The sequence below is a fragment of the Lissotriton helveticus genome, chromosome 3_1 (assembly GCF_964261635.1).
Source record: "Lissotriton helveticus chromosome 3_1, aLisHel1.1, whole genome shotgun sequence".
In the NCBI taxonomy this organism is placed as follows: Eukaryota; Metazoa; Chordata; class Amphibia; order Caudata; family Salamandridae; genus Lissotriton; species Lissotriton helveticus.
Window position 1 is genome coordinate 89,634,376 of NC_136061.1, and position 26,705 is coordinate 89,661,080.

The 26,705-nt window shown below is 45.8% G+C and overlaps 1 protein-coding gene across 1 annotated transcript in view; it reads left to right on the plus strand.

Moving 5' to 3' along the window:
• DNMT3L (DNA methyltransferase 3 like) overlaps positions 1-26,705 on the plus strand; it is a 214,242-nt gene that overhangs the window by 36,107 nt on the left and 151,430 nt on the right. The window contains exons 5-7 of the mRNA XM_078679281.1: positions 11,449-11,561; positions 11,973-12,144; positions 12,847-12,931. Of these exons, the coding sequence (XP_078535407.1) occupies positions 11,449-11,561; positions 11,973-12,144; positions 12,847-12,931 (370 nt within the window). The remainder of the gene's footprint in view (positions 1-11,448; positions 11,562-11,972; positions 12,145-12,846; positions 12,932-26,705) is intronic.

The following is a 26,705-nucleotide window of genomic DNA, read 5'->3' on the forward strand; positions in this document are numbered from 1 at the left end:
TGTTACGCTTTACTCCCACTGCTTCCGGGTTGCTACATGCTCTTTTAGCTTCCATTACATCTTCTGATTGTGGCACTTTCTTTCAGTAACAGATATGACAAATGCCAGATGATACACAATTTTGTTGACCTTAATTAAAATCGATTTCCATCTGCATGGTCAAGAACACAGTCAGGTTGTTACATAATTCCATCAAATTAATCGCTAACATTCAATCCCATTTATACTGTGTCAATTTGCTTAGGTTATTAAACATGGATTCCTACTATGAGCCTCTCTTTAAAGAATCTGGGACTACACTAAGTAGTGTTCCAGATCCAATGCACTAGAAACACAACCCTGAGTCCTAGGTCATTGGAAGGTCCTGCTAACCCGGAAGCTTTTGTTGATCACATGGATACTAGGTCTAATTTTTGAAGGGAAGAAGAATGACCTTCCCTTTACTTCCACTTCAGTGCACGAGGAGGTGGCAGTGTACCTAAGAATATATGCAGTGTAAAAACAAGGCAAACCAAGAAAAAAACATCTGCCTAAGCTGCTGTTGCCAAATGCTCATGTGGATCTTTGTGTCCATGGGAGTGTTTGATTACCAGGAATGATCCATAAAAGGGCGCTGGGGTAAGAGAAGAGCTTGAGTTAGGACAACATAAAAAAGAAAGAGAGAGTAAAATAGGATCCATAACAAAAAGTAACCCGAACATACAAGAGTAAATCACAGAAAAACCAATCCCTTACACCTGGGATGGTCTGATTTCTTTCATTGTCAATGACAGAGGAGTAACCTTCTGTGTCTTAAAGGTTTACCCTTACTCCGATCTTCATATTAAAATATTCATAATACCTTTTGTAGTTCTATAAATAACAGGTGGAACTTAAAATCAACTTAAAAGCACTCAGTAAAAACTTGAGTCACTAAACCTGAGCGAAACGTACGGCAGAGTCGCTCCTGCTGGGATACAAACCTGTGATCCACAAGTTACACACAGACCTCATCAGCAACTGCTCAGCTCCTTTGTGTGGCTTTACATTTAATGTAGGGTCTACCATTAGATATTTACTGGCTGATCATGCATTTTTGCATTCTTCATATTGTCTGAACCTTCCTTTCAAGTAGACAATCAGTTTCCCAAAGGTCAGTGTTCGAAGCGGACCTCTACGGCTTGCTGGAGGCCTAAAAAGGGCCTTCTAAGCAGACTTTAGAAAAATGGAAGGCCAATTTCCAGATATAGTCGCAAAAGAACTCCCAGGTGATTGCATAGACATGTAGTAAATTTCACACCTTTTTTTGTGGTAGCGTGACAAAACGAAACATACAAACATTTCTTTGATTTCTTCTCTGGATTTCGTAGACACCTATCCTTTTACTTACACCCCACATACATTTTCCGGGTATACTTTTCCCATTGCAATCCTGAAAATTGAAAGGATTTGCAGATGCCAGAAGTACCAACAAAAGTTTGTTAGATACATGCATGCTTATGAGGGCTCACCAACCTTTGCTGGTGGATTCACCCAGGAATTTCCACACATCTGCCCCTTGCAAAAAAGGTGTTCACAAAGAAATTCGATACTAGCAGAATTTATGCAATAGAAAAACCAATTTGCAATGGCAATATACTCCCATTCCTCTAATTCTGTAGTGAGATGTTGCCATTTTAAATAAAATATTGTAACTAACAACATTATGAGCACCATGCTCCTTAATTTTCACAAGATATAAAACAAGCATGGCACCATAAGGTATGTGTTATATCTTTTAAATTATTTATTTGCTATGGGCATTATTTGGTGGTTGTTACAAATGCATTTCAAGCATGTAGTTCTATGATGAATTCTGCAATGTGAAATCTTGAAGGTCCCCTGCCCTGGAAGCGGAGAGGTGGTTAAGTTACACATTTAATGAATGTATGGAGGAGTCGTTAGCGAAACTTACTGCACTGCATCTTATGATTTGTGCTGCTTGGGATTCCGTTCTCTCTGTGCTGGATCCTGTTGTAAGCAAACCTACATTGCTCTGTATGGAGTAGCTGTGGTGCGGTGCACATCATCATGCTACATTTTACGTGGCGTGCATCAATGTCACCGCCATCGTTGTGCTGCCTGGATTTATCCCAGCTGAGGGTCAGGCAAGGGAGGTTAATGACGCGCACAACTAGTTTACCTCTCATGTAGTAGTTATGCACTACCAGTTACCCTTGATGTGTATATAGCAAGGGAATATTAGTATAAGGGAGCCTCCAGCCAACGTAGACAAATGCTTAATAATTTGGTATATTATTCTTTTCCTTGAAATTATTTGGATGATATGCAGATCGAACCGCCAATAAAAAGTTTACCCTGTGGTAGCTTGGCACAAAAGCAGTCAGGCTTAACTTAGAAGTAATTTGTAAAGATTGCAGTACAAAAACCGTAATTAAGTGGAATCACGCACAAGAAAAATCTCACACCAATCTTAATACATTTTAATAAATAATTTTTAAAGTTTAAGGTAAAAGCTAGCACCTAAAAGATCAAAGAGCCAACCAGGGACATATGGTTGCGCAATACTGTGTCAAAGTCAGACCCGGCCGCTGCAGGTAAGAACGGTGGGGCCAGGTGAGGGGGGATTTCGAGAGACGACTATGAGGAAAAATTAAATAAGCAATCAATGTTCCCTTGTGGTTGTCTCTCAAAATCCCCCCTCACCTGGCCCCACCACCCCACTGCTCTTACCTGCAGCGGCCACAGCTGGTCAAAGTCGAAAAATATGGCCTACATTGATGGCATGCGAGTCAGATACAAGAAGATGATTCGGTTGGTCAGCGCTTACCTTCAAACTTAGAAGAATTTTTAAATCAAATATTCCGAGAAGGTGAAGTTTAGTGGGGAAAGGCTGCAGGCTATGTTCAAGGAGGGAGCATAGTCGTTGGGGAGCCACTGGATGAAGTCGCAGTGAAGATTTCTATGATTGGATTGAGGGCCTGATTACAAGTATGGCGGTGTTGGATCCTGCCGCCACGCTAGTGCCCTGCTCCACTTCGCCAGATTATGAGTTTCCTTGTGATCTGGTGGACGATCCTTTGCCAGTCCCACAGTGTTGCTATTAGAAAGGTACTGCAATAGGAGCGCCAAAGCCAGTTGCTTCATGGCATGGACTATGCCGTCCATGCCATGCAGGAAAGGTGGTGCAATCACACAGAGGGCAAACTATGTACCCTCCTGCATGTATCTCCAGGCCCAGGGGCAAAAGAGGGACCCATAGAATCCCTTAGTTTCTTCACCACCAGCATTTTCATGGTGTGAGCACCGCCATGAGACCCCTGATGGTGAGGAAACTCGTAATATGCTTGGCGGTGCCGCAGCAGCACTACCAAGTATCTTGCGGCCCTCAGACCACCGCGCCACACCAGGGATAGCGAATCCCAGCCGGTTGTGGCAGTCCAATGGTGGTCCGACTGCCATCGTTATAACGGTACGATGGACCACCAAACTCATAATTGGACCGTAAGTCTCTTTTCTGGAAGTCAAAAATCTGCAGCGGGATGAAGCTGGAGGCTGTAGCCAGTGAGAGTGCCAGGCGGCCAGATACCTGTTTGTCAAAGGAATGCTGTACAGGATTTGCTGCTGCTGAGAAGAACTTAGCTGAAGTTGCTGCATAGTCAGGCTGACCTACGATGCACCTTGGGTTAAAAGACAAGATGGTTGGTCCTGGTCTTCCATCAATGCTCAGTGCACTTTTTAGCCAAGCATTTTCTAAGTCTCAAGTTTTGGATTTTGGCTGTCTGGCCACCTTTAGTCCCACCACCAAAGGTCTAGGACTGAGGGGCACCAGTTGAGGGGTTAGAACTTTGGCTAGGACCAGGTGCGGGTTCAAGATGGAGAGAGCCTTTTTTGTCCCTCATCCTCTGAATAGTAGGCCAGCAACCTAACCCTTGGAGTCACGCTAGTAATCCTGGGTGCAGGTGATGCAACAGGGCCCAAGCAGCAAGGCAAGCCTCTGATGGTTCAGGGCAGGTTCCAGGCTGCAAAGTAGTCCTTCCAGCTACAGCAAAGCAGTCTTGTAGAGTACACAGCGGGACACAGCAGACGGCAGTCCTCTGAGAGTCCTTCCGATGTCCAGGAAGTGAACTGAAGAGTGGTCTGAGGGTCCACTTTTTATAAAGGGCCCTACTTTGAAGTAGTAGAACTTTCTAGAAAATTACCTTTGAAGTGCTTGATGTTTACTGACTCCCCTGTCCTGACTCCAAGCTGGCTGCAGGGACAATACAATGGTGAAAAGTCCTTTGTGTGAAATCAGAGCACAGCCTTTTCACTTGCAAGACATGCTGTGCCCAGCTCTGCCCCCCATCTTCCAGTTAATGGGCCCATCCAGGCACACCTAATCCCTCTATCTATTGTGTGGCTTCCTGGGAGGAATAAACATAGTCCAACTGCCAACTACACCCAGTCGTGTGGCCCAAGAGAGGCTGCAGGCACCAAATGTTTAGGTATAGTGAATGTCAACTTCCTCAAAGTGGCATTTTAAAAATTATAACATCAAATCCAACTTTACCATTTAAGGGGATTTTTTATTACAATTTCTCAGGTACCAAACGAAATGCCTAACTGTTCCCAATCAAAAGTTATAACTTATTAAATATAATAAGACAACCCAATGTCATCCTATGGTAGAGGAAGTCCTCACAGTAGTGAAAACCGACTTTAAGATTTTTCCACCACCAGGGCATGTAAAACATAAAAATACATGTCCAACCTTTTAATTGCAATGCACCCTGCCCTATGGGCTACCTATGGCCTACCATAGGAGTGACTTATATGTAATAAAAGGGGAGTTTAAGGCTTGGCAAGGGGGTTATATTGCCAAGATGAATTGCCAGTTTAGAACAGCATTCAGGCTGCAATAGCAGGCCTGAAATATGTTTTAAGGGGCTACGTAAGGGGGTTTCTCAATACGGGCTGCAGGCCCACTAGTAACATTTAATTTACAGACCCTTGTTATATGGTATATCGCTCTACAAGGGACTTATAAGTGTAAGTCAATTGTACCATGTTTATATGAGAGAGCACAACCACTTTAGCACTGATTAGCAGTGGTAAAGTGAACATGGATGGCGGCATCAATACGAAACTCAAGAACGAGTATTAAATAAATCTGTCATGGTGAAATATCTGCTGATCAAGGAAAATTCTAAATACTTTACGAACCAAATAGAATAGTCTAACAACTCTTCTAGGGAACTTTTTTAAAAAAACTAACAAAAGTCCCGTCAGCAAAAGGATGTATCAGCACCCAAATCGTTTGTGGTGATCTCACCTCCCTTTTTTAAGGATAAAGTAGAGCTTATCCACAATACTTGCATTTCAGTTAGTAACACCGCCCCTATGTCATATCAAACCTCAGGAAATGCTACCACCCTGGCTGATACTTTCAGCTTTAGTCCAGTTTCTATAGTGCAAGTCGAACATCTAATCATGGCATCCAAATCTGGATCCCTGAGCGATCCATGTCCTCTTGCAGTGCTCAAACAAACTTACGAGCCCATAGCTAAATGTTTCGCTAACATTTTTAATGCCATATTCCAATCAGGAATTTTTCCTTCAGCCTGGAAGAAGGCGTGTATTCTTCCACTTTTTCAAAAGGCCAATCTCAATCCTGATACTCTGGCCAATTATAGACCCAACTCTAGACTTCTTCTTCCGGCTACACTTGTCGAAAATATCATGAATGTCCAACTAACACACTTTTTAAAGGAACATATCATAAGGACCCTGCACTAATCAAAGCTACAGATGAGATTAAAACTACACTGGATGCAGGGGGAAATGCAGCTTTAATCCTGCTAGATCTATCGGCGGCCTTTGACACGGTGGGTCACTCAATGCTTTGTCTTCGTCTTGAGACCATCAGTGTAAAAGGAGTAGACTTAGACCTATTTCGATCATTCCTGTCTAGCAGGGAAAATATTGTGTTTTTAGACAAGTTTATATCCAAACCCTTGTCTCTTCCGTTTGGAGTTTTACAGGGTTCTTCTCTTAGCCCCTCACTATTGAATCTTTTTGTGGCAGAACTTGCTCCATTGATTCAATCTTTTGGTCATTCACTCACCTCTCATGCAGGTGATACACAAATTGTGGTCTCAGCAGCAAATAAGACCAGCAACACAAGTGTCGCGCTTTATAGCTGTACGAAGGAACTGTGCATCTGGCTGGACAGACATTGCCGTAAGTTGAACTCAGAAATGACTGACGTGATGCTCCTTGGTAATGACCCCCTGCTTTTGGACTCCTGACTACTGGCCGCAAGAAATGGGCCCTCTACCCACTCCCTCCTCTTAGCTCAAAAGCTTAGATGTGAGTCTTGACGTTAAACTTAATTTCATGTCAATACTATCATATCCACCTCTTATAATATGCAAAAAATCATCAGTAAGACTTGGCCCTATATTTCAGTTAAAGCAAGGGAAACTGTAGTCTCATCACTCATTTCTTTCTAGAATAGTCTATACTCAAACTTGCAGAACGAACTTTTAAACAAATAACAGGTGCTCCAGAATTTATCTGCCAGAGTCCTACTAAATGTGCCAAGACATCAGTCCGCTACTTCCGCCATAAAAGAATTACACTGGTTGATGGTCGGAAACCGCATTAAATTTAAAACACTCTGTCTCACCTATAAGGCCCTTCATGGCATTGGTCCAGAATTTCTGAGAACCTAATTTCATGGTATATTCCTAAAAAGAATCTCAGATCCTTGGGTTCATACTCTGTCACCCCATCTAGGTTTAGGAAAGGTAGATGGGGAGGGAGTAGCTTCCAAGTAGGAGCGTCTAAACTCTGGAATGCCCTTCTTTTCCACTTCAGATCTATACCCTCTCTCCTGGCTTTTAGAAAGATCCTCCAGACCTGGCTTTTAATTTGTAATCGCTCAGTACTCCTCTGGTACATTGCCTCCTATCAGCCCCAAGACACCTTTGGGTAAATGCTGCACTTTATACATTTTTCTACCATAACAGACTCCTAAGGCCCACAAAAACGAATTGGGAAAAAATAGGATGGGTGAAGGCAAAATGTTTGGGGGAAAACAACCCTAATCTGACAGGTCTAACACTGGTAAACTTGGTATAGGTCAAATTATTGTTCATGTTAAAAGCAGGTCAATGTAAGAGCAGCTTTGAGTCATGAATGATCCAAAGCTACAGGACGCATAGCTACAGCCAAATCTTTAAAACAGTCTAAGAGGTTGATCTGTCTGTACACAATGGTAGTAAGATGTTCGGTATTGGGAGAGAAGAAGTATGTGCTCTGTAAAGTGGACATTTGTGTAATCTCCAGGGAAGGAAATCTGAGAAGTCATTAGTATGTTTTAGATGTAGTAGTTCTAATCATTTGGCTTTATTTCCACAATAACCTGCAATAGTGAAGGAATGAAGAAATGTAGATAAATGTGAAACTTTGCACATACGTGTAAAGACTTTTAAAAAAATCCTAGCCAAAAGAGTACAATTTCTTATGTAAGTAAAGAATTGTATTCTAAGTGTAAAAGGTGTAAGTATAACCATGGTGTGAAGAAAGGCGGCTGACAAATGTGTAGTTTTGTTAGTTAATAGATTTGTAAGGAAGTTGAGAACTGTGAAGTGAAGTTTTCCTCAAAACTGCAATGTAAATACATGGGTTTCGAATTAATGGGGGACTCTGGTTCACCGTGGACTATAATCACGCAAAGGTATTTCTTAGAGAAATTTGAGTTTCTATGGACTGAATGAGCTGGAGAAATGTGAATGTCTTTGGGTGGAAGGATCAATGGAAATTAGGAAGAATATTGTATCCTAGAAGCAAAGTAACAGCTTTACTCGTCTCAGATGCTTGGGAAGAATTGGATAACCATTGCAATTCAATCTAGGTTTTCACAGAGAAATTGGGTAAACTGGAATTCCCATAGGAAGGATGCTGGACCAGTTAAACAAACGCTCAGAGGTCTACTCATAAATAAGAGACAAGAATGAAAGCAAAAGGTATAATTAAAGAAGTGAAGTTATGTGAAGGCCTAGTATCCATAGTTCTTGCCCATAAGGCTGAAATCAGTTTAAGATTGTGCATCAACCGTAGAGCATTGAAGGCCAGTATAGTGGTGGAGGATCATCTGCTACCTAAAATAAATGCTTGCTATAGGGTGCCAAAATATTTTCTGCCTTGTGTCTAAGATTGGCGTCATAAGATTAAATTGGCAAAAGACTCAAAACACCTCACTGCTTTTCTTAAATCGTAGGGGCAGTTCCAATTCAAAAGAGTACCATTTGAGTTTGTCTCTTTGGCATCTGTGTTTCAAAAAGCAATGTTCCATTTATTCAGGGTGGTCAACAGATTCGTAACATACTTCCAAGATGATATTCTCTCATGGATGTATGACGTTACTCCGCATACCGTTACAACTACCTACCATTACAACGCGACCATTACAACGCATACCATTACAACGCATAGCGCTTTGGGGTGCTGGATAGTGGTAAGTATAATTTACTATTCTAACTCCAGTCCCCGTGGACCCTAGGGAAGGTGTTGGATAGTAAATTATACCATTCCCTATCCTATAGCGCCCCCCAGCGCAATGCGTTGTAATGGTATGCGTTATAAAAGTCGCGTTGTAATGGTAGTGCGGAGTAACTAATGCGTTGTAACAGGTGCATACCTTCTCTCATATTTTAAAAATGAAAAGGAGCATTGGGAGCATATAATCGAAGTGTGTGCAGTATTAGAGGAAAATGGGTTAACATTGACAGAGAACAAATTTAAGTTGCTTTTTCAATTCTGTGTAATATTTAGGTCATACATTGTATGGTGAATGGGTTGTTCTAAAAAATGCCTAAGTAGATTCTATCAGCAAGGCACCTGCTCCAGATAGCAAGGAAAAGGTCCTTTTGTTTACAAAATTATTTTATGGCGATATTCAGTTAATAAAAAATGTTTCCATGGAAATGGAGCCTCCTAGAGAACTAAGCCGGAACAATTTAAAATTGAAATAGTTGGATGCACAACAAAGTGCTTTTGAGTTCATCAAAGCAGAGATTGCTGAAGCACAAACACTGAAACCTTTTAGTATGAACAAGGAATGCATCATTACTCTAGACACCATTATGCATGGGACAGGAGAAGTACTATCGCAAAAGTGTGGAAAGGATATCTGGAATGTAGCTTTTGCCTCTTGGACTCTTAGTGAATCTGAAAATAGGAAATACAGTAATAGTATTGTTGGTGTGTGCCTGACTATTGAACAATTCTGGAATTCTACCTGGGGTTCCCGATTTATTTTGAGATTTATTTTCCTACCGCTAGTAGGAATCTTTTCTCCTGGAGGAGGCTGAAATGCCACCCTGCGCATCGCTAGATTGATGTCAAGGCTTCAAGAGTATAATTGAATTGTTGTTTGTCCATGCTGCCAAGTAATGCTAACAAGTGTGTTGATTTAAGAGTTGAAGTTAGCCACCTTACTTGGATGTTTCGGATACAATTGGTGGTCTCAAAGAAAATTAGTGGAAGGAATGTAAAGAGGGCTATTCCAGTGGTCGTTTAAGAAGAGAAAAATGATGACGTTTCGATAAAAACAAGGGGGCATATTACCAAGATTAAGCGATAATTATCGCTTAACACGGTTAGCAGCAATATTATTATCGCCGAGCTCTGCCAATTTTTATCGCAGATAAACCTTGCTATTATCAAGGTTTATCTCAAAAGCGATACAAATTGGCCGTAATGCATGAATATCGCTGAAAAGTCAGCGATATTCATGCATTACCGAGCTAATGCTCTTAGCCATGTTATCCTCCTACCATTGGATAACATGGCTAAGAACTGCTCTGGGCAGGCGTTAGCTTTTGGAGATATTCGCGCTTAGCGCGAATATTTCCAAAAGTACGCCTTTGTAGGTAATAGGAGATAGCGATGTTAGCGACTGTTTACAGTCGCTAACATCTTGGCACGCCTACTTTGCATGTCATTAGCGATAAATATCGCTGACATGCAAAGTGGGCCCCAAGATTATCGCTATCTCCTACTAGCTGTCGCTAACTGGTGTTAGCGACAGCTAGGTAATAGGGCGATAAAATTATCGCCGCTTTAGCGGGAAAAATTCCCGCTAAAGCGCCGATAAGGCCCTTGGTAATATGCCCCACGATTTGTCTGAGAATAAAGGAAAAACATGAGAAGGTTAAACAAGCATATGATGCTAAGTGGAAAGTGAGAATATGTAACCCCGGCACTTTGGCCAATGGTATTCATTAAATTTGGAAAGCCGTAAGGGTGGTCAAGGTCTTCAATAAAAGTGGGGTCACCCAGGATGGAAAAGAGTGGGATGTGAGGAGGAGTGAAGTGCAAAGGTAGGACGTATTTTGGTAAATCTCGAGGAACCACCCAAAATGAGTGATAGTTATAGTTTAAGGGAACAATGAAAATGATTGATTCTGTGGCTTCAAGAATTAGAGGAACAAGCCGCGATAGGCGTCCACCTGTGAAACATAAAGACTTCCTGTACCATTTTGGGCGAATGTTTGGTTTAATTATTTTTGGTTTCTGTCTTATTCCTTTGTTTTCTTTTTTATTTCAGGAAGTAGATGTTATATTTTTTATGTTAGTTATTTGTTACAGACCTTATTGAGTGTTTCGTTTGGAACATATTAATGCATGTGCTTCTATGATTTCAAGGATATGGATTCTTGAAGGAGCCCTGCTCTATCAATAAATCTTGCTCTTCACCTGTGGCTGGAGTCTTATTTATAATGTGTACATGACATTGTTTACTTGGTACAGCCAAGGGGTAAGATATGCACACCTGACTCTATGTTCTATAATATTTCCTGACCATGCGCTGTTGCCTGTGCTAGTGATTCTCTCAAATAAAAATGTACAATATATTCTCCTGTACCGTCCCCTCAGTCTCGGTAGAGTTCTCTCATACTGACTCGTAGATTTGATCACCCATTTGGAAATGCAGAAAGTCGAATCAGTTCCTGGTTGCACTCAGCAAGTTAAATTGTGTTTGTTCAAAAATGGGAGTTTATGCATTGATCTGAAATCAAAGGAATCCTGCAATTATAACACCCCAAAAGTTTCTGCTTGGAGATCCTGCTAGTAAAAACTCAGGAAAATATATTGAGGGCAAAGGGCCAGAAAAAAGGCAAATATATGTAAAGCTCTGTGGTGAATACCTGTTCTGCACTTTATGCTTCTATTCTGAATAGCAGGTAACCACTTCAGGGATACTACTATGGCATTGCTTCAGTATAGAAATACATTGCTCATGGAAAATGCTGTTAGTGAGATTTTGATCACTCTGTATTGCCATGATCTGTTTGTTATTATGTGTTTGTTTTTGTTTTTTGAATGAAAAGCTTTGACTTTAATGAAAGCAGAGTATGTTGTGCTTCAGTGGGATTCCAGTAAGCCAATGAAACATTTGAATACTTTCCATCCTCACAGGAAATGTTCATGGAGACTTATTTCCTATATGATGACATTGGCTCTGCTTCATACTGCTTGATCTGCTCTGCGGGCAAAACAGTCATCATCTGCGATGAGCCATCCTGCAGCAGGTAAGGGTGGGTCTAGGATGCACGCCACATCCTCTGTCCTGGAATCTCAGAACAAGCTGTTTCCAAGGGTGGATGTCCATTGGTAGTGATATGTTTGTGTATTTGTGCATTTGGTAGAAATGAGAGAAGGAGAGAGAGACCTTCAAGGAGTTATGCTATAGAAATTAGAGAATAATATAGATATGTTCATGTCTTATTCTTTATTGATTCACAACCTGGATCTCATCTAGTGAATCCAAAGTTCTACATTCCAGTCATCAGTGGTTGGGTTGGGTTGTGCTTTTTTTTACTCTGAAGCAGAACTTAATCAAGGAGTTAATTACATTACTTTCAGGTTGGTTGGTGTCTGTCACTGGAAGGTGCTGAGTGAAGATCCTCATCATGCCTCACACCTCTGCTTACTCATTCCAGGTCTTACTGCCTGGATTGCCTTGATAACCTGGTGGGTCCCGGCACATCAAGGCAGGCGATGTCCATGAAGAGCTGGCTGTGCTTTCTGTGTCGCCAAAGAGGCTCGTATGGCCTGATTTTAAGGAGGAAGAAGTGGAGAGCCCGGGTGAAAGCTCTCTACGACCAGGAAAATGTAAGTGTTATGCCTCTGTGACTGCTCCCCAGTTACTCCATGGTCATTGTGCTTTCCATGATGAGCATTGCAGAAGGAACCCCGTGAGGAAGATACAGATGTTGTTCTTAATGTAGCAGCGTCTGGTCTTGTGTAACCAGGTGTTGCGCGTATAACATCTATTTCCTGTTGCTGGATGCAATATTAAAGTTTGGAAGGCCAGACTAAATATTTCCCATCCTCATCGCCAGTGTTGAAATACCAGTCCTAATGTAATTTGAGTCGTTTTTTGTCAAATACCGAGCACCACCAACGTTGACAGCATGCCCGCTCAGCTCAGAGACTCTAACTATCTAACATGGTATTCCTACCATGGAGTCTCTGAGCATTCCTGGCATGCGCTGGCTGTCTCTTAAAGGTACCAAGTACAGGTGATTCCAACACATGCCTACTGAAGAGCTGAGGCTACTGCTATAGTAAACCAGCTCTTGGTGTGACACCCCATGGCCGGGCCTGAGATTGGTAGTGGAGTAGATCGGACCCTTTCAGGTTAAGGAAAGCAAAGTTCCGCAGAAGATGACTTCTTCATTACAGGGGATGCAAGTGTTTCTCATAGCCATTCGATGTATGGACCCCAAGTCTTAGGCAGGATGTTGCAGCTGCTACTTGCCTTGTTGCTACTCTGGTGTCTGACTGAGCATCTTCTCTTCTTTCTCTTGATAGAGCCATCTGAAGGTCTTTAAACCGGTCGCTCCCTGTGAGCGGAAGCCTCTGCAGGTGCTCTCGCTGTTCAATGACATCTCCAGAGGTCAGTACCAGCTGATGTCCATGCATTTTATAGCATTGTGCATGTGTGTTTTATAGGGAATCTCTAATGTCCTACCCAGGGCATCAGTCTTTCCAGCACTACATGGATATCAGAGCAGCGGGGTAGAAATACTTTTAGAATCTGGGGAGTGCAATATACAAGACTGCACTGACAGAATTGTCTCCTCTTGCATGTATTGCATCACTGATTTTCAGGAACAATATTTATAAAGCATGTGTTGAGTTCAATCTTTTAGTTCAGAAGATGTTTATAGCAGAAGATGACATTGTGAATGAAGTATTACTTTAATGTGTATACGTCCTTCAAATATGTATTTATAAATAGCAGAAGTATATGAGTTTAGTAAGCTTAATAGTTACGAGTTGGGTTACCTTACCCTTTCATGCACCAGATTTAAAAAAAAAGAGAAAATACTGCATTTGAAGTGACTGACCATGAAGTGGAAAATAAATAGAAATGGATTGTGCTACTCAGCACTTAAAAGCTAATAAGTAATAAAAGGTGTATGGCCAGAAACAAAGGAAAACAAAATATGTCAAATGCTGTCTATAAGCAGAGGAATTTAGAAAGTCAACAATTAGCCCAGTTCAATCATTAGGTATGTTTCGGAACCAGGACTTATAAGCAAATTATAAAAATGTACTGATTTATTTAGTGCCTTTCGGAATCTTAAATTAGTGCTGGTGCTGTGGCTTCATCAATTGTTGTGTATGATTTGTCCATGTGCAGTAGGTTTCAGTGCACACTTTTACCTACATTTCTTGTGCGCCACGGAATTCAGGGAGATTCCCAGACCAACAGTTGATGATGAAGTCTTTTTGTGTCCCATACAGAGAGGTGTAGATTTGCCACTGAAGTCCATAGGCAGAGGTGGTGCTCTTCAAACATCTGACAGTAGGCTGTGCTGCTTTCGTCTGCCGTGATTGAATAGTCCACTTTAGAAAACAGCTGGGCACTGCTGGGTTGTGTATCCACCCACATGGCCATGGCAAATTTGGTCTTGCCCCCCAAAACCACATTTAATGCTAAGTTGTTTATCTTTTGCCTTAAAAACCAAAGACATGCTAATGTACCATGAAAGTCTGGGGAGTGTCCTATGTTGCCGCAGATATATCTGTCAAAGCGATCCTGCACTGACCCAGGAAAGCAAATACCCTTGAAATGTAGGCAGTAGACATGGAAAAATTGATTCATTTACTCAAGGTTGCAGAAGTTGGTCATTTCCATGCCCAAATAAACCAAACTTCACAAATAAAGAAATGTTTTACCAAAATATATTCTTTCTGAGTAAACCTACAGACATTTAAAAGTGCACATTTTCCTCAGCCTTAGAAGAAGAAGAGAAAAACCAGAGAAAAACAAATCTTGATTGCAATGAAAAACCAAGGGAAATTTGGGGACAAAATCTGGAGAAAGATGAAGTAGCACCCTATCAGGAAAGAACTTCTAATACGCTTAGCATCCAGCTCACCACCCGTTCGTCTGGTCAAATTCTTAAACGGAATAACACGTTGGATGACAGGGACTTTAGTCCACGGACTAAACGGTCTCAAACGGAATGTTTTGCAGACCACAATGAGCAATAATCCCAGGAAGGTAGAACGTGTCACAGTTCTTCACTATGAAAACGTAAAGAAAATGGATTCGCTCCAGCATTTCAAGCATTTTTAGATTAAAATGTTGAAGGTCCTGAGTAGCTGGATTGGAAAACCATCTGTCCAGTGAAAACTTGAAACCTCACTGACTTAGTCTAGAATCTCGGTTTTGTTTGAAATGATATCCACCTTGATCAATAAAGCTATGCACTTACTTCAGTCCACTTAACATTCACCTGGCATTTCACTTGGTTTCTACCAAGTCTTCTGCTTGCTATGATCATAGACATCACTTCATCCTAAACCTTTCTGGAATTTGACTCACTGGCGACGACTTTTCTTTTCGCAGCCCATGGGCGTGTTCTTCCAGTCTTTGCCAAGGTGCACATGAAATATGAGTAAAATTATTACTTTTTCTGCATTGAAGACAGGATATACCCTTGAACATACAGGCATTTATGCAGCATCACTGTCTTGGTCTGTGTTCACTAAACTGACGCTTGTGGAAATTACATGGTCCTGCACGCACATGCTTCACTTCCTGATGTGACTTTCAGTGGTTCTGTGAGAGAGCTCTCAAACTCCTCTGCCCCTTCTCTGTTTAGTATTGTTTTTTTTACCTCCACAAGTGCATTAAAATGCAAGGTTGTTGGCTACATCTTCAGTGTAATAAAAGATAAGGTTATGTATTAACTTATGTAGTGTAATAAAAGTACAAGAGTTGTTTGGTAACTTTTGCTTCAGATTCAATTACAGTGCTGTGTGTATTACAGTGCACCCAAAACAATGTAGTATCATCTCCCTGCTGAAGTGTGATAAATTGAGTTATTACCTGCTATTTGGTATTGGGGGACGAGGTTTACTCATCATGTTTATTAATGTACTAACGAGCAGAGATTGCGTAATGGGTTGTTGGCAGTCTGGGATCTAGTGACAGTTGTGTGCTCTCTGTTCTTAGTTGGAAATCAAACTTTTCTAGGAATGTATTTATATTCCATGGGCATTATTCAGAGAGACCTTCATCTGTATGATCAACTCCACCACTGGTCATGGGTTGTAATAAAGTAAACTACCTTACAATCATGCAATATCCCTTGCTTCAATATAATTTATTTAGAGAAAAGACTACAGTGAAACCTACACACAACTGGTGGCCTGTCTTATAACCTATTCCCACTGAGCCTCTTTGACACCCTCCTCCTAAGGAGCTAAGTCGAGCAGCGACAGGGCGCTCCATTAACGTCTCTGCTGTTTTGTTGATGCTGTACCAGCATTTCATTTGGAAGGTTCATCAGTGCTTGAGATCGGGCATTAGGCAAGCCGAACTGTTGAAATGGACTGCACTGGGGAGCACCAGTCCACCCGTTTCAATTGTTAATCAGGCAGTTTTCAGGCATTTCAAAGGATCGGATTTCTCAAAGATGTTGCAAAGGGACGCAAGTGCACATTGCACCTCACGTGTGGGAGACATCTACAAGATCTGTGCTGCAGAGCATATAGCAACATTAAAGCAGGGTTGCATCTAGTGCAATGTGTCTTATTGCACTGACAGCCATTTAGACCTAGGGCCTTATTATGAGTTTGCCCGTCCGATGGACTGCCAAACCCACAGTGGCGGTGCGGCTACTGCCGCATCGGTGGTCTGACTAACCTGTTACCAGATGAGCAGTTGGACCACCATAGGACCTCTGTTACCACGAGGGAATTCCTGGTGGTCTTGCAGCAGTCTGAGGCTCTCAATAATGGTGGTGCCGTAGTGCCTCCTCCAAGCATATTAGGAGTTTCCTCACTGCCACAGTTTTCAAGGCAGTGACCCTACCATGAGATGTGTGTTGGTGAAAAAAATAAGGGGGCCTATGAGGGGCCCCTGGTGCCTTGGTGCAAGCATAGGGGCACGTTGTGTGCCCCCTGTATGAAAGCACCCCCAGTTTCTGCAGGGCATAGACTACATAGGCCATGCTCTGCATGACAAACATCCTATGTTGTTCCCATTGCGGTGTCTTGCTAAGGCTCACTTATGAGCCTTAGTAAGGCACCACCATGGTCCAACGCCACCGGACCGCCGGACTAAATTCCATTCGGAATCCAGCAGTTTGTTTAATTATGGGTTTGGCGGTGTGGCAGCGGGCTGCTGGTGTGGCGGTCTGCTGCCACACCGCCAAATTCATAATAAGGCCCGTAGACTTTGGGACACTTGCCATTCAATTTCATTGAAGCAGGTGTAGCTTGGTTGTAAAGCCAGGTTTTATTTTGCGGATTGGTTGATAGATTGCTTTTTCTGGGTGTCCTGGTGCTGGCATCTATGTAAAGCAGAGCCATGTAGTCATGGAGTTAATGCATCTTCAAGGATTTGAAAAATGTGCGAACATTTCTGGTCTACAAAATGCAAGAGGTAGAAGGTTTCGTTGCTTGAGTGCATTGTAAGAGAAGTCGCGGCCCCCAGTTCTGGAGTGATATAAATGTGGAATGGAGAGATGATTGAGAAAGGAGGGAAGCAGAAGTATATCATCTGATTTTATTCTAGAGATAAAAAGGACCTAAATAGTAGTAGGCCAAATGGCAGTAATGGAGGAATGTGAACAAGGCACCCTGAAAAATTGGTAGCCAATAAAGCTTGTTTAGAAACTGAAATGTTTTGTGGAAGGTTGTAAATAGGGCATAGTGGTGTTCTGGATAATATGTAGTTGAGAAAAGAAGTTTTCAGGGAGCCCACAGTAAAAGTCATTGCCGTAATTATGTCAGGGGAGGACAACTGCTTGAACCACAGCTTTTCTGAGCTCAAATGGAGGAAAAAGAACAATGTTCTGATGAGCCACATGTGATAAAATCAATTGGTGGATGTTGGACCTGACAGCCTTAGGGTGGTCTTCCCCTACCTTTTTACCCTTGCGCCTCCCATTTTCACCGTACCTTTTTGTTGGACTTAGGACTCTGGGCACCTCACCACTCCTAAACAGTGCTGAGGTGCAGGTGCTCTCCCCTAAAACATTGTGACGCTGGCATATCTGCCACAGGCCCCTGCTACCGCAGTGAGGCCTAACCCTCCATAGGTTAACATTGGGGACCCCCCATTATGGAATAACGTCTGACTGGGACCTAGTAAGTATGTCATGTTGGGTCTTGTTAGAATTGGGGCGGGAAACCCTTTTCAATGATATATGGGGTTTGGGCAGTACTACTTTAGGGATGCCACTTTTAGGAAGTGGACCCTTTCCTGACACTTAGCCTGGGCACTGAAGACTCCCCCCTCCCCTCTGAATACTGATAGCCTGCCTGGGTTGGGAGGTGGGAGTGGTGATTCACACCTTCTCCCCTGGAATGGGCTGTGACCAGTTTCCCACTGCAGCCTTAACAGCCCTGTCTTTCGTCACCGTGACAGCCAACCCAGGGAAGGCAGGGAACCTCCCAGAACTCCCTAGACTCTTCCAGAAGCCCCTGCCCCAGACCCTTCCAGAGACGTCCACCACCTTCTAGCCAATAGACTGTAGGATATATAAGGGAGGGTCCTGGCCTCACCTCTTTGTTACACTGCTGGACCACGACAAAACTCTGCTGGAGTACAGACTGCTGTGCCAGGAGGATTGCCACTCTGCTGGAGCTGACTGTTCCTAGGAACTGCTGCCCTTTGGTTGCTGAGCTGCCCTACTGCCTGCTGATCTGACCCTGCCGCGAGGAGACTAAAGCAACATTTCCGGAGTGTCTACACACCATCCATAAGGACTGATCCCCAGGGCACTGGGATCACCAGAACAGTAAAACCACAAAGGACTGTCCCTACAGCTTGTGGATCTGCTCAGCTGCAGAACGGAACTAAAAAGACAATAGCCATCAGTCACCTTCCCATGAGTCACCCTGCAGCGCTGGAAATCACTGCTGCCGCCTGGGGACCCTAATTGAACCGTAAGCAGAAAGCACTGCCACTGCCCTGGGACCTGTTTGCGCTGGGAGGGCTTTATTTGAACTGAGTAGCGCTGTGGCAAAAGAGCGCTGTGTGTCTGTGACCGGCGACGCTGAAGGGAGAGTTACTAATGTAAATTCGCCACCACTGGCCATGGGGAAGTGTATCCAAACTACGGGCCGTCACATTCCTGGTGCGAAAGGATCACCACGTAAATTGCCTCTCGAAATCACCGCCGTGGGCCCAAGTTCAGGCGCACCACAACTGCTGCTGAAATCACCGCTGCCGGCCTGGGAGACTCGGGAATCCCGTGCCCTGCCCCGCTGACGTCAGAGCAGGGCCGCTCTGGGATTGGTGCTGCCGCTGAGGTTGCCTGGCAACGAGGGGCTCATCACGGAACGAGGTGGTACTACAACTAGGAAGGGCTTCCAACACTCCGCTTCCGTGCAGCCGCGCCAAGGTCCGAGTGCCCTGGAGGAAAGGAGAGTTCCCCGATGGTCCCCGGGCTGAGTCGCGCTACAGCCAGAGAATAAATAGCAGGCCTGACGGGGCGGCCATATGGTAAATCGCGGGCCTACCGGGGACCATCTCTTAGTACTTTTATCGTTACGCCGCCAACCACAGCAACCCACACTTTACAACAGACACAAACACAGTGATGTTTGGATAAAGGAGTTGAAGGTTTATTTGTTACACAAATAAAAGGCGGGTTAAATTACAGGCGATCCCTATCCGCCCCGCAACCCCTAGTTGCTGGGCACCTGAAGTTTAGCCAAAATTCACCAGCGGCCATAGCCCAGTGATGTACCCTGGGAGCACTTACACTCCCACCGGTGAATCTAACGTCCATCATAACTCCGCCCGCTGAACGAGGGAGAGTGACTCACACCTTCTCCAGCCTGGCGGAGCTTCAAATGGCAAGCCCCCGGATGCTCAGGTTTACAACCGCCCTAAGGACTAACAGGGCGCCGCCGTACTCCAAGTTCCCAAGAAGGACCCCTTAGAGCATGTATGACTTATGCACGTGTGTGTTTTATCCTGGAGGCTTCAGATCCTGTTCCTGTGCCTTCCTGTTGTGGGATCGCCCTGTAACTCCTCCTGCAACATAAACAGATGTTATGACAGTCCCCCCCCACTTCACACCCTTACTCCGGGTGAGCGGTAGGGATGGGAATTCGATGTAAGGGGGGGATCCTAGGCCTGATGGGAGAAGGAGGGGGGAAGACTGCCTGTGGGCCTCAACAAAATGGAAGCCTGGGAGCAGCCTGCTTTACGTGACCTTTCTGGAGGGGGCAGCAGCAGCAAAGAGGACGCGGGTGAGGAGGGGGAGCCCCTTATACCTGTAGCAACGCCCCTTCACCGGCGGCCTGCCCGCGCCGCCCCCAGGTTCCTGCTGCCCGGCTCCCTCAAAGGTACTAAGGGGGGCTGCCCTCCTACGGGGTCCCCTGCAGGGACCACGGGCATCCTGCATAGTACTTTTATCATTACGCCGCCACCCACAGCAACCGACACTTTACAAAAGACACAAACACAGTGATGTTTGGATAAAGGAGTTGCATGTTTATTTGTTACACAAATAAAAGGCGGGTTAACTTACAGGTGATCCCTATCCGCCCTGTAACCCCTAGTTGCTGGGCACCTGCAGTTTATCTGAAATTCACCAGCGGCCATAGCCCGGTGATGTACCCTGGGAGCACTTACACTCCCACCGGTGAACCTAACGTCCACCATAACTCCGCCCGCTGAAAGAGGGAGAGTGACTCACACCTTCTCTAGCCTGGTGGAGCTTCAAATGGCAAGCCCCCGGTTGCTCAGGTTTACAACCGCCCTAAGGACTAACGGGGCGCCGTCGTACTCCAAGTTCCCAAGAAGGACCCCTTAGAGCATGTATGACTTATGCACGCGTGTGCTTTATCCTGGAGCCTTCAGATCCTGTTCCTGCGCCTTCCTGTTGTGGGATCGCCCTGTAAATCCTCCACAGCCATGGGTGTGGCCGCCGCTGCACCCAGAGCCCCCACCACTACTTCTACCTACATCCTGCTGCTTCTAGTGCTTTCCCTAGGTCTAGCAAGAATATTGCCATGCCTACCTGGGACCAGTGGACCCCGTCCGAATCCCAGCAACCTATAGATTTCGCATGCAGCAGGCCGTGCCTAATGAAACCCAACCCCCGCATTTCCGTAAATTTCCGCATTGCTGCATTTACTCGCCTGCGGGCTACTTCCAACGCTTCTTGAGATCTAGCTCCGTGCCATATGGGTCTAGATGTTATCTCTGACCACCAGATGCCGCATGAACCCAGCTCGCTGCTTAATGTACTTAAGTCCACCCTCATTTCCTGCAACAGGCGCCTCTTCCCTACCGACGCTAAATCGTTCCCCCCCAGGTGCACCACTAAGATGTTGGGCTGTGGTCTACCCTCCTAAAAAAGTCCTGCGCAGTGTTCCTACTAGATCAGCCCAGTGCATTCCTGGAACTCCAAACCAGGATATGATGGTGTTGCTGAAACCATGATTCCACGGAACTGCTTTCACCCATCTTGTAGTTCTTGCGACATAAGAGTGCCCCATCACCCACACATTTGTGCCTGAAATAAAACACAGTTATTGGCGAAATTAGTTTATTTCACACTTCACACATATTACAGAAGCCCCTTTCGTGGCGGCGCATATTCATATCAACTTCATACCCTGTCTAACTGATCTCTGCATTGCTCCCGGTATAGGGCTGAATCACACTTATTGGTTGTACATAGGCTTTGTAGCAATTGGAGTTCCACCGCCCCGCCTTCTTGATTGCTTTGGCGGGTAACGCTTCCTTGAATGCAGTAGTTGCAGCCTCAATCCTGAATGAGTGTGAGCTGTACTTTGCACCTTCTTTTGTGTACCCTGCCCTGAAAAGGCAGCCCTGCATCACGTGTTCCACCTAGTATTTTGTGACGTGGGATCCATCCAGGTGTAGAAGCAACAGACCATCGGATAGCGGGCGTATGGCCAAGAAAGCGGCCAACAGTGCCACCGGGCAATACCTGTCATTCCCCAAGCGGTGCAGTGAGATCCCTCTCCCCCTGCCCTTTTGATCCATTTTTGAACATCGTAAGAAGACCTCTACAGAATCTGCGGACAGGCGTACGTCCCGCATCAGCAAAGCCTTGGGGGAGGTCTCCGTCTTGGACCTTGCTACAATTTCTCCTATTCTGAAAGCCCCAAAGAACACTAAACTAAAAGTGGCAGCAAAGAGTTTTGCTTCGTACCCGGATTGGGCGACCGATGGGAGGGCTTCTAGCATTCCTTGGAGTGCCTCATAGTCAATGGGAGCCCGAGGGTCAGGAGACTTGGGCACTATTCTGGCACAACCTTTGAGTGCCGCCCTGGTTGTGAATGAAGCGGTGGGGTCTTCCTGTCCTATTAACCTGGCATGATGCCCAATGGCCGATAGGTGCCACGCCATCCATGAATGACTTCTCCCTCCATCTTTGACCCAAATCATAAATGCCTGCACCCTGTCTACCCTGTTGTAAGTTGCTTGCTCCCACCGGCCCATGATTTCACAGAATTTCTCCACGCAAGACTGGTACCTCCTCATTGTCCGGGGTGCCAGTGCCTGCTCACCTAGCTCTCTAATGCGCTGCGCCACCGCAGCAGGTGCCAGAGCCGGGAAATGTGTCATCTCCTCCCTCGCTCTCGGCCATGCCTCCCGGAAACGCTGCCAATGAAAACGGGAGAGAGCGTCAGCAGCTGTGTTTAGTGATCCTGGAATGTGTCTAGCTCTACATTCTACATTGTTGTATAGGCATACCTTCACTAGTTCCCTGAGCAGGTACAATACGAGCACGCACCTAGCTGACTGTGTGTTGATTGCTTGTACTACCGCCAGGTTATCGGACCACAAGACCACCCTCCTGGCTGAGAGCATTGTCTGCCATAGGTGGAAAGCCACCACAATAGGGAATAGTTCCAAGACTGTTATGTTGGCCGTTATCCTTTTCTTCCTCCATGCGTTAGGCCATTTCTCCGCGCACCACTCCTTGTCCAGAATCGCGCCAAATCCCTCCCTGCCTGATGCATCAGTAAACAGTGTCAGTTCCTGGCTGCTGGTCCAGGGGGCTCTCCATATTACAGAGCCATTGAATTGCTCCAAGAATTCCCCCCAGATCCGTAGATCATCTTTCACCCCATTGCTGAGCCTCACTTTATGATGTCTTCTTTTTATCTTGGCAGCTGCCCTGGCTAACCTGCGCGCAAACGCCCTGCCAGCGGGGATCACTTTGGTGGCAAAACTTAGTCTGCCATGTAAACACTGTATGTCCTCTAATGACACTTTTTCTTCTCCCAGCATTGTCCGAATTAGTGCCGCCAGCTTGCTAACCTTGTCTGGTGGGAGACTGGTTTCACCTGCCCTGGTGTCTATCTCGACTCCCAGGAAAGTTAAGACTTGCGCAGGCCCTACCGTCTTCTCAGGGGCCAAAGGCACGCCTAGATGCCTGGTAACCTTTTGGAATTTGGCTAATGCAGTCGCGCAGTCTTGCGAGTCTTTGCTCCCTACAAACAAGAAATCGTCTAGGTAGTGCGTCATGCTTACCACCCCTTCTGTAGCTTGCAGTACCCACTGCAGGAAGGTGCTAAAAGCCTCAAATAATGCACAAGATATGGAGCACCCCATTGGCATGCACCTGTCATAGTAGTACTCCTGTCCTAACCTGAAGCCCAATAGGTGCTGGCTGCTTGGGTGCACCGGCAGTAGGCGGAAGGCCGATTCTATGTCTGCTTTGGCTAACCATGCCCCTGTGCCCGCCCGTCTTACCAAGTCCATTTCTACGTCAAATGAGCAGTATGACACTGAACAAACTCCTTCTGCCAAGTTGTGGTTGACCGAATCACCCTCGGGGTAGGACAGGTGATGTATCAGTCTGAATGCCCCCCGTTCTTTTTTAGGCACTATACCCAGAGGAGAGACTACGAAGTGCCCAAGGGGGGGGGGCTGGGAAGGGGCCAGCTACCGTACCTAATTCGATCTCCTTGTAGACCTCAGCTCTCACCACTTCTGTTTTTTCTTTAGCGGATTTTAGGTTATCCGCATCACATGCTTGCTGGATCCCTATATAAGGTATCACGAAACCTTCAGCAAAGCCCCCCAGTAGCAGCCTCCCGTCAACCCCGTTGGGATATTTGTTCAGCAAGGGGATCAAGTGGCCAATCTAATTGGTGAGGGCCCTTTCACTGCTATAGCCTGTATCGCAAGTGGCAGGGGGGGGGTGATGGGGTGGCGTGTGCCTGGATACGGTCGCGCGGTGTTAAAGGGAGAGCGCCGCAAACCATGTCTGGGTGGGGGGTTGCGCAGGGACGTGCATGTGTGTTAGTTGCCCTGCCCCGGGCCCCCCTTCCCTCATTGTTGCCCTCTCTGGCCCTGTCCTTTGTTGTTCCTGCATGCTCCAGCCTGATGTTGCCCTCCACAATTGCTGCATGCATGTGTGAACTTGCAGGTTCTCCCCCAGTGGCAATGTCCACTGTTGAATAACCTGCAAGTTCCGGGCTGTGTTCTACCGCCTCCCCTTTTCTGCCCCCTCCCCCGGTGTCCACCCCGAAATGTTGTGTTACCTTGCTCATTGTGCCGCTGCTGTTGCGTGTAACTTTTTTCTGTTGCCGCTGCTTGCGCGTACTGCCCCTTGCCACTTGTCCCTGCTCCCTGCAGCGCCCTGGACCCCATATGGTCCATCCAAAGTTGCACCTCTTGTGATCCCAACGCATTTTGGGGCATTTGGACATCTTCTTTCTGAACTCTCTGTCGTAGTTTAACCATCCCACGCCCCCCCCCCACTTTTTAGCCTCGTTGTGAATTAATCTGCCATATTGCACCAGAGCAGGTCCCTGATCTGAACATTTTTCCATTATTACAGACGATAAAATCGCAAAAGCCTCTAACCAATTGTTTTCTCAGGCCATTGTGGAAAATTCACCTTTTTCTCGTCCTCTTTTAGCCCTGCCCTGCGCAGTTCTGTGCCCTGTTGGCCCAGCATGAGCAGTGAAAAAATATCGATGAACTCTCTCTTCCAGATCAGTTCTTTTGCCGCCAGGGGGACTTCCAAGGACAAGGATGAGCGCCCTGACAGCAAGGGTGCATCTAACACCACTTCCTCCTCCTCACTAGTTGGCGTTGTTGGTGTAGGCACAGGTATCGGAGCCGTGAGCGGTGGAGTGGCTGCCGGCAGGGGAGTTAGAGGGGTTGAGGGGGGGGGGGGGCGGGGGGGCAATAGTATTTGCGGGATTGATATAGGTGATGGCACAGGTACCGGAGAATCGGGTACCAATGGAGCCAGCAGGGGTACTGGCCCTGTTAGATCTGGTGTGGAATTGTTATTTGGAACCAGTACCGCAGGAACCAGCGGGACAGGTGGCGGGGGGGGGGGGCACTGTGTCCGGGGTGGTCGGTAATCTAGGGGCTGACCCCCCCCCCCCGACCCCCATACCTTGGCCAGCCCCTCGGCCCCCCTTCCCAAGTTTGATACGCTCGCCTTCATTTCAGTCATAAAAGTTTGCAATGTGAACATGATCTTACCCAGATCACTTAATGTGGCGTAATCAACCGCGGGTTGTGAAGATTTACGATTGCCTGACGTTCCGGGCGCGTCGTGTATCTGAGGATGATCCCGAATCTGGCCCCTCGTCTTGGTAAGTAGAGAAGAGCGATGGAGATCTCTGCTCGGACATCCTGACCCCGTTCCGCCTCTATCTGCAAGGTAAATGTACATTGACTATCCTTCTGCCATAATCGAGAAACGCTCGGACGACGCGGGGGGGGGATTAGGCGGAGACGGATTTTTGGGAGTGAGGGGGGGGAGGAGTATAGGTGGGAGGGGTGTACGAGTTGTGATGGGTGACTACCCCCCTTTTCCTGTGCCCGGTTGACTACCCCTCTTAACAGTGCCCGCTCCCATTGCCCGAGATAAACTTACTTCTTGTTCCTGAGCGTCCAAATGGCGCCCCACTGGGCGTCTCACCGTCCTTTCCTTTGCTATTTAGCGAACGTAATTTCAGCCTGTAGTCCTTCACTCTGCCTCTACTGTGATAAAGGGCACAAATAAAAATTCGCTCTTCCCTGCCCTAGAGCCGTTGAGGCTGGCCGGGGACCCCGTGATCTGCTCGCCGTGCTTTGTGTATTACAGTGCACCCAAAACAATGTAGTATCATCTCCCTGCTGAAGTGTGATAAATTGAGTTATTACCTGCTATTTGGTATTGGGGGACGATGTTTACTCATCATGTTTATTAATGTACTAACGCGCAGAGATTTCGTAATGGGTTGTTGGCAGTCTGGGATCTAGTGACAGTTGTGTGCTCTCTGTTCTTAGTTGGAAGTCAAACTTTTCTAGGAATGTATTTATATTCCATGGGCATTATTCAGAGAGACCTTCATCTGTATGATCAACTCCACCACTGGTCATGGGTTGTAATAAAGTAAACTTCCTTACCATCATGCAATATCCCTTGCTTCAATATAATTTATTTGGAGAAAAGCCTACAGTGAAACCTGCACACATCTGGAGGCCTATCTTATAACCTATTCCCACTGAGCCTCTTTGACACCCTCCACCTAAGGAGCTAAGTCGAGCAGCGACAGGGCGCTCCATTAACGTCTCTGCTGTTTTGTTGATGCTGTACCAGCATTTCATTTGGAAGGTTCATCAGTGCTTGAGATCGGGCATTAGGCAAGCCGAACTGTTGAAATGGACTGCACTGGGGAGCACCAGTCCACCCGTTTCAATTGTTAATCAGGCAGTTTTCAGGCATTTCAAAGGATCGGATTTCTCAAAGATGTTGCAAATGGACGCAAGTGCACATTGCACCTCTCGTGTGAGAGACATCTACAAGATCTGTGCTGCAGAGCATATAGCAACATTAAAGCAGGGTTGCATCTAGTGCAATGTGACTTATTGCACTGACAGCCATTTAGACCTAGGGCCTTATTATGAGTTTGCCCGTCCGATGGACTGCCAAACCCACGGTGGCGGTGCGGCTACTGCCGCATCGGTGGTCTGACTAACCTGTTACAAGATGAGCAGTTGGACCACCATAGGACCTCTGTTACCACGAGGGAATCCCTGGTGGTCTTGCAGCAGTCTGAGGCTGGTGGTGCCGTAGTGGCTCCTCCAAGCATATTAGGAGTTTCCTCACTGCCGCAGTTTTCAAGGCAGTGACCCTACCATGAGATGTGTGTTGGTGAGAAAAATAAGGGGGCCTTAGAGGGGCCCCTGGTGCCTTGGC